At 45.2% G+C, this 12,967-nt stretch overlaps 1 protein-coding gene across 4 annotated transcripts in view; it reads left to right on the forward strand.

The window, feature by feature from the left end:
• The window catches only part of LTF (lactotransferrin), a 47,471-nt gene extending 34,504 nt beyond the window's left edge, over window positions 1-12,967 (forward strand). For all 4 annotated transcript variants that reach the window (XM_082637794.1, XM_082637795.1, XM_082637796.1 and 1 more), the window contains 7 exons: window positions 637-684; window positions 1,639-1,794; window positions 3,522-3,663; window positions 7,785-7,852; window positions 9,812-9,996; window positions 11,116-11,305; window positions 12,665-12,967. In XM_082637794.1, the coding sequence (XP_082493920.1) occupies window positions 637-684; window positions 1,639-1,794; window positions 3,522-3,663; window positions 7,785-7,852; window positions 9,812-9,996; window positions 11,116-11,305; window positions 12,665-12,699 (824 nt within the window). In that variant the 3' untranslated portion in view covers window positions 12,700-12,967. The remainder of the gene's footprint in view (window positions 1-636; window positions 685-1,638; window positions 1,795-3,521; window positions 3,664-7,784; window positions 7,853-9,811; window positions 9,997-11,115; window positions 11,306-12,664) is intronic.

Raw genomic sequence — 12,967 nt, forward strand, 5'->3', positions numbered from 1 at the left:
CACAAATAAACCTATCTACAAAACAGACTCACAGACATAGAGATCAAACGTGGTTGCCAAGGGGGAGAGGGAGAGGGAGGGACTGGGAGTTTGGGGTTGGTAGATGCAAACTATTACATTTAGAATGGATAAACAACAAGGCCCTACTGTATAGCGCAGGGAACTATATCCAGTCTCCTGGGATAAACGATAATGGAAAAGAATATAAAAAAATAGAATGTAGGTATGTGTATAACTGAGTCACTTTGCTGTACAGCAGAGACTGGCACAACATTGTAAATCATCTATACTTCAATTAGGGAATTCCCTGGCAGTCCAGTGGGGTTAGGACTCGGTGCTTTCACTGTCGGGGCCCAGGTTCGATCCCTGGTCGGGGAACTAAGATCCTGCAAGCCACATGGCATGGCCAAAAAAAAAAAAAAAAAAAAAAACCTTAAAAACACAGTATTGGGTTGAAAATAAAAAAAGGAGGAAACTTAGTGAAGTCTATAATACAATGCCATTTATTTATATTAAAAACACATATACACAAAACCATGCCAGTATATGTTCTTTGATATGTGTGTACCTTTGAAAAATATATGAACACAATAAAACATGTGTTTAATGACGTTTTGCTTGTCTTTATTCTTTCAGAATCCTCCAAAAGCAGCAGCTCAGGTTGTGTGCACAGACCAACGGAAGGTGAGTTGGACTCGATCACTTTCAGAGTCAAGGGTAAGTTTTTGTATCTGCAGGAGGAGGTGGTGGGAACTTAAAAAAACCTCACAGAGATGCAGCCATAGAAGCTGTAAGTTCTTTTGCAGATGCAAATCATTCAGAGATGAGTAACTATAATTATGTTTCTATGGACCTTCATACATGGCAGAGAAATATCAGAGTTCCTCATTTTGTCCTGACCACGGTGAAGGTGGGGTGTTACACCCCCATCTCATATGGATGTGGAAACAGTGTCCCGGATCTCACTCACAGGCATTGATAATACTGTGGCAGATCCTGGCCTGGAACCAGGTCCCTTGTGCTAAATCCCTCGCCCTGTGCACCAGCCCACCTGCCTGCCAGAGCTGGTGCTTCCGCAACTTCGGCAGAGCTCTGCACTTGCCGGCAGTGGAGTCTGCCAGGTGCATGCTCTCAGGAGGAGGACTGCACCCCATTGACCCTCTCTCAGCACAGGGAGGTCCTTGGGGACACACCCCCTGCATCTACACAGCACTTATTCCGGTGGCCATCATTGCTCTGGCCTGATGCATTTGGTATATTGCATGTTGCAGTTGGTGATTTATGCACTCTTGGGGTCATGCTTCTTGGTCAGTGTTTGTGGCTTTAGTAGCCCACATCTAAAATAGAATGAATTGCCAGTTTATAACTCAGGGACAGTATATGGCTGGTCAAGGACTTCAAGGATCAGCTTACTATTTCATTTCTTAATTGATCTTAATTGATCAAATCAGATCAATCTCATCTTAACATAGAGCAGCGGCTTAAACTTTGTTGGTCTATCGGACAGTGGCCAGTCATCTGGGGGAATCATTGCCTGGTGATGCTTCTTGACCTTTGTTGGCTTGGGTTGCACATAGCTGCAGTAGAGTCCATGGACTGGGCCCTGGGAGGCTAAAACTTGCTCTTCTCTTGTCCAAGGGTATCTTGCCGTGGCAGTTGTCAAGAAGGCAAATGATGAGCTCACATGGAATTCTCTGAGAGGCAAGAAGTCCTGCCACACTGCCGTGGACAGGACTGCAGGCTGGAACATCCCCATGGGCCTGATCGCCAACCAGACAGGCTCCTGCAAATTTGGTAGGAGTCCTGAGGGAGTCGTGGGTCGGCCATCCTGAGGGGCAGGCTGGGGTCCTCTGTAGAACTCAGGGAGGGGAGGTGTGGGGACCTGCAGGCTGACCGTGGCTTACAGGCCTTTTCTGGTGTAAGCAAGATCCCCCTGCGGCTGCCTTCTGCAGCTTCTTCACACAGCACGTCCCACACCCCCTCCACCCCACACAAAGGCACAAAACTGGAGGATCAGTCTGTTTCTCTGCACCCTAAGAATGGATGCAGGTCCTGAGAAGTACAAAAGTCATTTTTTGCTTCCTGGAGCTCCGGATCTAAATTCCTCCCAGGCACTGGCTTCTCAATTTGGGAAAAGCCATCTGCCTTCCTCATGAAAGGCGACTTCTGTTACTAAACAGAACTGACTTCTTACTCCACGCTGTAGAGGAAACTGAGTAAGACCTCCAGGCTTCTGGCTCAGCCTCGCCTCCTGGCTGCACGCCGTGCTCACACCCCACACGTGAGCCACGCCCTACCTGCCGTGGGCCTGGTGACGTGGAGCTGTGTGCCACGGTCTTGTCGTGGCCCACCTCCCGGGCAGGCATCTGCTCAAGTGGGACCCTGTTGCATTTTGAATGGGTCTGTGATCCTGGCTTGGCGGGCTCTCATGTGGCTCTGTTCCTCACTAGCACTGCACACTGGTGTCGCTCTCTGTGACCCCATGGAAGCCTCCAGGTTGTGGGCAAGCTGCCAGGACCAAAGTGGGACACTCCCAGCCCTAGCCCAAGCTTGGCACGTGGCGTGGCTCTTCCAGTGGCAGGGGCTGCACGAGTTGGATAATGGGTGCTACTTGCTCGTCGGGCCAGGGCTTTCTTGTCACCTTTATTTCCTCTCTCTTTAATCTGTATTAATCCATGTTAACTCCTTAATGTGGGTTAAATCACATGGTGGGTTGGTTCGTATTAGGTTCAGCTGCAAGGACAGAAAACCCCCAGTAGAAGTGAATAGAAGTTTATTTCTCTCCCACGTGAGAGAAGTCCAGAGGTGGATTGTCCAGAGCTGGCAGGACAACTACATGGTGTCAGGGGCCCAGGTTTCAAACATCTGGCTATTCTGAAACATATGTGGCTTCTGTGCTCAAGGTCGCTCATGGCCCATGTCACATCTGGGGGTCCAGTCCCCACTTCTGCATTCCATGTGCAGAATGAAGGAAGGGAAGGAGAAGGGGCAAAACACATGTGCCAACTGTCTTTTAAGGATGTCAGGACACTGGCACCCAATACTCCTGCTCATATTTCACTGGCAATTCTTAGCCATGGGGCTCACTAGCCACAGAGTAAGGCTTGTCTCTGTTCTAAGGGACCAGGTGCCCAGGTAAAAAGCAGGGTTCCCATTACTGAGGAAAAGGGGAAATCAGATCCTGGACTGGACATTTTGCAGCTTCTGCTGAGATGGCCATCAGGTTCGTCAAGCTGAGTCCCCAGCTCGAGGCTGTGATGATGGAACCCTTTGTACAATTACACACTCTCTTCCCCAGCCCCAGTCAGGTTTCCTGTCTCAAGTACCTACAGCCTCAAGTTTTTCTGAACCTTGGTGGGGCCCGGGTTGGTGGTAACATGTTACTGTGTGTTATAATGACTGTGTTCTATCTGCCGTGGTCAATATGATGAATGGAAACCAAGCCACATCACCTGTTAGGTAAAGACCGCTTATCTTGACTCAGGTAGGAAGAGCTGACTCCTCGTGCTTCTTCTCTGCAGATGAATTCTTTGATCAAAGCTGTGCCCCTGGGGCTGACCCGAGCTCCAGTCTCTGTGCACTGTGTGTTGGCGATGACTGGAACATGGACAAGTGTGTGCCCAACAGTAAGGAGAGGTACTATGGCTACAACGGGGCTTTCAGGTGAGTGCTGGGGGCAGGCTTCACCAGGACAGGGCCTTGCTCCTCATCCTCCAGCATCTTGGCACTGCATTTCTAAGGGGCCCAATGTGGCCCATTACAGCAGAGCCAAGGGGCAGCCTGGGGATCAGCTGATGGGCGGGCTGGGGAGGACTCCTCCCATTGCACCCACCACCCCAAGAGTGAGGACTGGCCCCAGGGCTGTCTGACCTCAGCTCTGCTGGTCTCCCCCTTGTGGCCTGGAGCCAAGGTCAACCTCAGTGGGCCTCAATGTCCTCATCCTCAGCGTCAAATGGGGAGAGGTTGTGGTATCAGTCCTTTCTGCAATTCAGTTTATGGGGAAGAATTCTCTTTCTCACAGGCACTACCCTCTACCCCAACCTAGGTCACTGTTATGTTTCACGTTTTACTTTTCTCTTTGATTTTGGCCTTAGAAATGGCAAAATAGCGCAGTGTTATTCTCCACTAGTGAAAAATAAACCAAAAAATGTTTTCAGAATTCACCAATTATAAACACTTAGTAAATCACAGTATCTTTCCACAGTCTTCATTTTATAATCCAGATGTTACTTCTCAGTGGTACAATTAGGGATTTGAAGGGCAGAGTTCTCCCCCATCCGTTTTTCTGTATTCTCCAAGAATATATTTCACCACCAGGTGGCGTCATGTATCTGAGAATGACTGCCCAAACTGGTCTTTGAATTTTTTAATGTAAATTCAGTAGCCTTCTCTCCAGTGATGGCATGATATAAAAGTAGCTTTTGCTATACTCTGAGTGACTTATAAAAAAAAATTACGTGAATGTACAAAAATATCTTTAAGGGGCTAAAGTTTTGCAAATGGAAGAGTTGTGATGTGATTCTACTCAGAAATATTGAATAGACAACATGTCTGATAAAAAACCAAGTGGTTTTCTTTTTCAAACCTATGGTAAGGTATTATTTCACTGGAATCACCTACACTTTAGTATTCCTATTTATACTAGAAGGAAATGCTTTTTCTTTTGCTCAAATCGAAAGCTGGAACCAGAACCATATTTATCTCTATGTTTCTAACTAACATCCTTATATACTGCTGGTTCTTGATTTTTAAATGTCAGCTATTTTCTGCTGACTTTCCATTATGAAAGAAGAAGATCTAGCCTCTCATACTGCTCCTGTGCTTCTTCCACCCATAACCACAAACTTCACCTCCTTTTAGTATCCAACAAGAGTATGACATATTTAGTGCTTACTTTATTATGAATATGTAAATATTAGTCTCATATTAAATATGTGACATAATAAAATTATATTTCCCTTATTGAACAGAGTTTTTGTTTACTCTGGAGTTGATAGGTGTCTTTTTAAAATTTGCTTAATTTTCTGTACTTCTTTTAAAAAATCACTCATTCACCCCCAAACCTTCTACTAGTAGCACAAATCCAGCAATCCATGCACAAACAGACTGGATGTTGTCCCAGATTCATCATTTACCTGGGAATGTTGCACCTGAAGATCTCCACCCTCCTCCCCAGTCTGGATTGGTCCTCTCGAGGCCCCCTACATATCTATGGTCTGGGGATTCCCCTTAAGCATCATTCTGGGATTTTTCATTGTCTTACTTCCTCTTAAATGACCTCTTTCCTGGATCTCACATTTTTAGTTTTCTTGGTTTTGTTGCAACAGAACACATGTTCTTGAGAAAGGGTGAATAGGAGTTCTGTTTTTTGAGTATTTACGTGTCTAAAAACATCTTTAGTCTACTCTTGAAGTGATTTATAGTTTGGCTGGATAACTAAGTGCAGGCTGGAAAACAATTTCCCTAGGAATTTTGACAGGATTTCCATATCTGGGAAATGGGAGCATTAACTGTTTTGACCAACTGTCCCACTATAAACAAGCAAAAATGTTGGGTTAAGTACACACACACACACACACACGTGTGCGTACACACCCGTGTTCTTAAGAGCACTGAATAACTGATAAAGTAACAAGGGATTATTAGACTAAAATCTAAGGGACATAGGAATTCAGAGACCTAGGTGGAGACACTTTGTCCTGACAGTAGCTATTCTGACAAACTTGAACTCAGAGGTTACATACACCTTTAAGGTAGGAGTGAACCAGAAGTAACTTCCACCCCACTCCTAGGAGGCTTCAGGTTGCCTGGATGCTGAGGAAAACAGGGAGGGAAATACATGCCATCCCTGAAAAATTGAAACCATGGGCCAGCTCTTGCATGGATTTGCAGCTCCAACTTGTGTCCCCTAGGATGGTCCAGAAATTCTCAACTCATAATTTTTTAAAAAATGGTCCCAGACTAGAGGTCCCTTTAGGAATCTCTCTGGAAGACAGCATCTGCAGTTTAAGCCTCAAAGACTGCTCAGAAATACTCTATCAGTAACAATGAGCAGGACACAGTAAAAAGTAATTATAACAATGTGAAACAAACACACAGGGGAAAAGTTGCCAGAAGCAAAAAACAGAAGAATAAACAGGTTAGTATTTTTAAATAGGAATAAATAGAACTTCTAGAAAGGAAAAAAATTACAGCAATTGACGTTTGCTATATAATTGACCAGTTTAACAGATTAAACATAGCTAAAAAGAGAAGTAGCGATGTGGAAAATATGTGAAAAAAAATTATGCAGAATGTAACATAGACAGAAAATCGAGGAAATACAGAAATTTAAAAGCATTAATACATTGTCTTCTAAAGCTAGAATTTCTGTTGAGAAATCTGGTACTATTTTTCAATCCCTGATTCTTTGTATATGACATTTTTTCTTCTTGAAAAGAATTTTTTTTTTTGAGTTTTCAGCAATTTATTTTTGGCTTCCTAATTCTGAGAGAGAAGCTTTAGGAAGCTCATGAGGTGTCTTAGACAAACAGGTCTACACAAAGAATATTTTTTTGGGGCTTCCCTGGTGGCGCAGTGGTTGAGAGTCCGCCTGCCAATGCAGGGGACATGGGTTCGTGCCCCGGTCTGGGAAGATCCCACATGCCGTGAAGCGGCTAGGCCCGTGAGCCATGGCCGCTGAGCCCTTGCATCCGGAGCCTGTGCTCTGCAACGGGAGAGGCCACAACAGTGAGAGGCCCGCGTATCGCAAAAAAAAAAAAAAAAAAGAATATTTTGTGAAGAGTAAATAAATCAGACACATATGTTTTATATTTCTCTCTAAATTTACAGAGATTTAACTATGAATGAAAAATACTCTTTAGGAAAAAATGAGTTTTGTGTTTCATCCAATGTAAAATGCTTTGAAAACTATTTTTGTGAAAAGTTTTTGATTTAAAAAATAAAATAAAAAATAGTTCTAAAAATTATTTTTAAATCTCCCTCCAGTGTTCTGAAACTTCACAATGGTATTTCTTTAGTGGGTCTTCTTTTAATTCATCGATTGGGCATATATATTCACTCTGCATGTATATAGGCCCTATCTAGTCCTGCTCTTCTCAGCTACTTTCAGTGGTGCCTAGTACTTATAATTGTTGAGTCTTTCTGGAGTTCTGCCATGCACATCAGCTTTCTCCTGGGCACCCCCCACTTCCAACTTATGTCACAGCTTTCTTTGCTCTTTTGGGTCAATTACTGCTCACCCATTTGATCTCTACCTCCAAACGTTGTCATTATTATCTTCTCTCTTTCCCTCTTGCCTTCCTCTGGCTCATAGATTTATGGCTTTAAAAAAAATCTCATTCATGTCATTTTATTGGAATTTTAGAAGGAGGGAAGGTACCCATATATCTTCAATCTACCATTTTAAACTCTAAGTTCCTGGAAATATTTGTCTTTATGTTTTCTATGTTTAGTTCCATGTTTCAGTTTTTAGAATGTGTATTATGAATATTTATGAAAACTCTAATAGTTTTTCTTCTCTGGCAATTTTTTTTTTTTTTTTTTTTTGGCTGTGCTGGGTCTTTGTTGCGGTGCGCGGGCTTCTCATTGCAGTGGCTTCTCTTGCTGTGGAGCACGGGCTTTAGGCTCAGTAGTTGTGGCTCACGGGCCTAGTTGCTCCACGTCACATGGGATCTTCCCAGACCAGGGCTCGAACCCGTGTCCCCTGCATTGGCAGGCAGATTCTCAACCACTGCGCCACCAGGGAAGCCCTGGCAATGTTTTTATTCTCTGAAACATTTTAGGTGCCTGGCTGAGGACGCTGGGGATGTTGCATTTGTGAAAGATGTCACTGTCTTGGAGAATACTAATGGTAGGTAAAGATGTTTCCCTTTCCCCTTCAAAGAAGAATCTTTGCCATCACGACACAGATTACTATTCAAATTTACAATTGGGAAATATTATAACCTTTTCCAGACTCGGATCAAATTAATTCTAAAATACTTTACCTCAGTATGCAACATAGTAACATCTATAGGTGTCACGTTGATTTTGAAACCAAATTTCCTCTCTCTCTCTCTCTCACACACACACACACACACACACACACCAGCCATACTCAGGGGCAACTATCTCCCTGGCTTTGTCTAGTCAGCCACAGAAGCACACCATCTTCCTGTCTCAGCCTATCGGAAACTGAATGTGGATGATACATGAAAAAAAAATTTGGACATATGCAGGTTAAATTTCCCCTTTTAAACAAGGAAGTAGGAGCCTTCATTCAGCCCATGTGAGCCCTCAGTGTGGAAACTCCTTGGGGAGTTAATGAGGACAAAATCATAGGCAGATGCGGATGACAGAAGGTAAAATCTCCCAGCCAATAGAGGAATAGTCACTCTCTCTTCTGACCTCTGGTGAAAATACTAATTACCAAGTTTAAGATTCCCAGCGGTGTGTTGCTTTCCAAACCGCACCTCTCTCCTTACCCGCTGCACTTAGCCCTCCACCCCCCCGCAGAGGACTTGCCACTTCCCCCCTCAAAGGGGCTGCTTCCACTTTCTGCCTCTTCCCTTCAGTGACAGCCACGGCCAGAGCCACTCCTCCAAGTCCCCGGGGAGAGCGATTGAGGCCAGACATGTAAATCTGGGGTGATCTCAGTATCGAATGGACAAAGCCAAGAGAATGCAGGAAGTCTTTTCTTGAGGGGACAGGGCAAAAGGAGAGAAGCAGCCATCTGACCACGAAAGCTACATTTGCACACACACAGGCATACCTGTGTACAATTACATTTCGAATTCAGGAACTGTGAATCTAAGTGATCTCCAGGGATCAGATGGGTGTCAAATTTAGTTTTAAGCTTCTCTGGGATTTCACAACTGTATTTTATCGGAATTGACTGAAAGCACGTTTGATAAACCCATAGACGTTCCTATCCTTCCTCTGGTTACACTAAGAGCATTGGAATACGAAAGGAAACAATTTCTTCTTCTTCTTCTTCTTCTTTTTTTAAAAATACTTATTTATTTAATTTATTTATTTGGCTGAGCCAGTTCTTAGTTGCAGCACACGGGATCTTCGTTACAGCATGCAGGATCTAGCTCCCCGACCAGGGATCGAACCTGGGCCCCCTGCCTTGGGAGCTGATAGTCTTACCCACTGGACCACCAGGGAAGTCCCAACAATTTCTTCTTGAACACAAACCAGCACTTCTTTTTCTGGAACTCACTGGAAAATATGGCATACATGGAGGGTTTTCTTTTAAAGAAATGTAACAGCTTTACGGAGATACAATTTACATACTCCAAAATCCACCCATTCAGAGTGTAAATTCAATGGGATTCAGTGATCTCCAGCACATTCAAAGTTGTGCAGCTGCCAACAGAATCCAATTCTAGAACATTCACAAAACCCCTTAAAGAAACCCTGCACCCTTCCCCACTCCCCCAGAGCTGGCAACCATCAATTCACTTTCTGTCTCCATAGATTTGCGTATTCAGGACATTTCACATAAATGGAATGCTACGATATGTGATCTTTTGTGACTGGCTTCTTTTACTTAGCGTAATGTTTTCAAGGTTCATCCACGTCATAGCGTGTGTCAGAACTTGACTCCTTTTTATTGCTGAGTAATACTCCATCGTGAGGATATAGCACTAATGCTTGATATGTTTGAAGTTTGTGTATCTTGTGGAGCTTTATTTGCTCTCCTTCACCTCACTGCAACACCAGTGTGTGCATTTCAAGAGGCCGGTGGATGGTCACAGCTACCTGGAAAGGATGCTTTGACTCAGAGTGGCAGCCGTGGCTGAGGCTGCCTTCTTTATATCTCCAGGAGAGAACACTGCAGACTGGGCTAGGAAATTGAATCGGGAGGACTTTAGGTTGCTGTGTCTCGATGGCACCAGGAAGCCCGTGACAGAGGCTAAGAGCTGCTACCTGGCTGTGGCCCCAAATCATGCCGTGGTGTCTCGGAGCGATAAGGCGGCACACGTGGAACAGGTGCTGCTCCTCCAACAGGTATGGGTCACCAGGGCCTCCTGCAGGGGCTCCTGTTAGGTGGGGCAATCACAGAGCTCAGGGAATCCACCCATCCCCAGCCTTTCTGTCCCGTCCCTCTGCTTGAAGCTGGTGATGAGAGTATTTGCTCCACGTTGGGGGGCTGCCCTGAGTCTCATAGCCCTGGACATGTGCTCACTGCCTGGCTGGGAGATGCTTTCTCTCCTTGAGCCTTCTGTTGTTCTTCAGGCAAATGAGGGAGGCGACTGAGCCTTCCTCCCATAGCCAGGTAGAGAGTGATTTACTCTGCTGATGTTTCCAGAGCCTGGGCCGACTGGGGATGTTCTAGACAGGGCCCCTGCATTTGTAATCTCTAAAAACAACAAACCCAGAACTTGTATAGATTTAAGGCTATCTACGTGAAGTGGTTTGAAGGAAATCCTATAATTTCCTTGAAGTCTGGGATTCTCTATTAGGACATCTAGCTCTGTATTAAAATGGCATGTTTCTAGATGTGCGTTAAAGAAAGCGGCCCTAAAGTGTAAAAATAGGCACAATAACTAGCATTTATGGACCCCCCCCCCACTGTGCACACTCACGGGTGCTGGTAAGAAGTCTGCTGCCATGCAGGTGCTTGGTTCTTGCAGCTCACCTCCGTGGGAGGCCTGGGCATGGAGGAGGGACCATGGCCAAGGGAGGCTAAGTGACCTGCCCAAGGCAATGACTGGGTCCGTGGCAGAGAGGATTTCCAATGCAGTCTGCCTCTCTGGGAGAGCTGGCCTATTAGAATGCTAGAGGTGATTACTTTGGGGGTGGATCTCAAAATCCTCAGCTGTCACCTAGTCACACATAAGAAGTTCTAAGGAAAGAGGCCACAGATTAGAAAGAAAGGCAAGATGGAGGGAGGTGAGATCAGAAGTGGTGAGGGGCCTGGGCACTGGGCTGGGATGTGGAGCAGGGGGACATGGGGCAGGGGAAGACTTAGCCAGGACAGTGGAGTGATTCCAGAACTTAGCTCCTTTTGCCCCACGGTTTTCCTGTGGCTGATCCTGTGCAGAAGAAATGCCCTTGGCCTCCCCAAATCCATAACCTCTCCTGTTTTCCTCCGCTGCTCTCTTACTGTCTGCCCTTTTGACACAGGCTCGGTTTGGGAAAAATGGAAAAGACTGCCCGGGCAAGTTTTGCTTGTTCCAGTCTGAAACCAAAAACCTTCTGTTCAATGACAACACTGAGTGTCTGGCTAAACTTGGAGGCAAAACAACATATGAAAAATATTTGGGACCAGAGTATGTCACGGCCATTGCTAACCTGAAAAAATGCTCAACCTCCCGTAAGTGGAACATAGGTGCATAGGGTCAAACATTCTAGGGCTGAAGCGGTATAAAAACGCTAAGGCAATACAATGTCTCTATACTTTGGGAAATTACACTCTTGTTGATGAGGTGAGAGAGTTAGAGAATAAAATAAAGCCGTAGAAATATGCTAAATTTTTATAATGCTGATAGCGATTGTAAATATATGTATGTATGTATATACATACACACAAAGGTATACATATATATACATATATATTGACAAATGACAAATTCTGGTCTCTAGGCAGTTACCGTAAGTACTAACCATAGAGAACACAAACTCTCAAAAAACATTTTAGCCAGGAAAATGTATTGACAATAATTTAACCCTTTAAAAACATTTAGAAGACATAGCAGAGTGTTGTAAGCCTCCAGGCAATGATTCTCGAGTTTTGGCAAGTTTTGCCTCCTCTGTGCACTGATGTCATCTGGGTTCCTATTCCTGGTCCCTCACCAGGGGAGTTGGAGGCATTGGTGGGTGTTGTGTGGTGGTCCAGGGGTTGGGGAAGGGCTGAGAATCTCTATATCAGTGGTTCTCAACCGGGGATGATTTTGCCCCTGAGGCATTTGGCAATGCCAGGAGGTATTTTTAATTCTCATGATATAGGGGGTGCTGCTGGCATCTGTGGGTAGAAGCAGGGATGCTACTAAACAGAACACACACAGAACAGCCTTCGCAACAAAGAGTTCCCCAGCCCCAAATGTCAAGGGTGCCAAGGGTGAGAAACCCTGCTATTTCCACGGACATCTCAGGGAATTGTGATGCAGGTGGGTCTAGGGCTACACTTAGAAATTGCGCTGCAGGTCTACTCTTGTGAGCAGCCCGCTCAGATGGTACACCCCTTGAGGGCAGGGCTTATCTGTCTGTGTTGAATCCCCAGCACATAACACAGAGGCTCACACAAAGCCAGTGCTCCGGAGGGATTCATGGATGAATGAGTGAATGAATAGGTGGATATTACCGCAAGCAGATTTGCATGAAGATGATCAATTGCTCACATTCCAGAACAAATTCGAGGACCATCAATACCTTGTGAACTTGAGAGTGTGACAGCTGATTCACCTGGAGACAAGTGGGTGGCAGCTGTGTCACTCAGGCCAGAGCAGGGAATCTCACAGCTTGATAAGGACCAGAGTTTTTGTGTGCTCCCTTGGGTCCTGTAGCTCTTAGCAGGACAGACAGTGGGGAAATGTGGGGATGGCAAGCCTTGACCTACAGTGGTGGGAGAAGGGCAGAGGAAAGTCTGTTTTAGTGTCCTCTTTGATTGATGTATTGATTCAAAAAAAAAAAAAGGAATCAGTTTCTGAATCTCCTGCTTTGCTGTGTCCCACAGCGCTTCTGGAAGCCTGCGCCTTCCTGACCAGATGAAACCAGAAAAGAAGCTGCCCCGCCTCCCCGGGGGCCTCAGCCCCTCCCTGCTTCCAGCCCTGATCCTTCTCCCTTCCTCTCCCTTCCTGAGGGCAGATTTTGCCAAGCCCATCAGTTTTCACAGATCCCTGCTATCATCTTAACAAGAAATAAAATTAGAAATGATGTTGACTTTCATTCCCTATAAAGTGCCATTCATCTTTTCTAGAATTTCATACTGAAATCATGTGTCTGACCAAACACCTGCCCAGTGGAACCTTTCCTTCCC

This window comes from Mesoplodon mirus (genome assembly GCF_964341445.2).
Source record: "Mesoplodon mirus genome assembly, chromosome: 12".
Lineage (NCBI taxonomy): Eukaryota > Metazoa > Chordata > Mammalia > Artiodactyla > Ziphiidae > Mesoplodon > Mesoplodon mirus.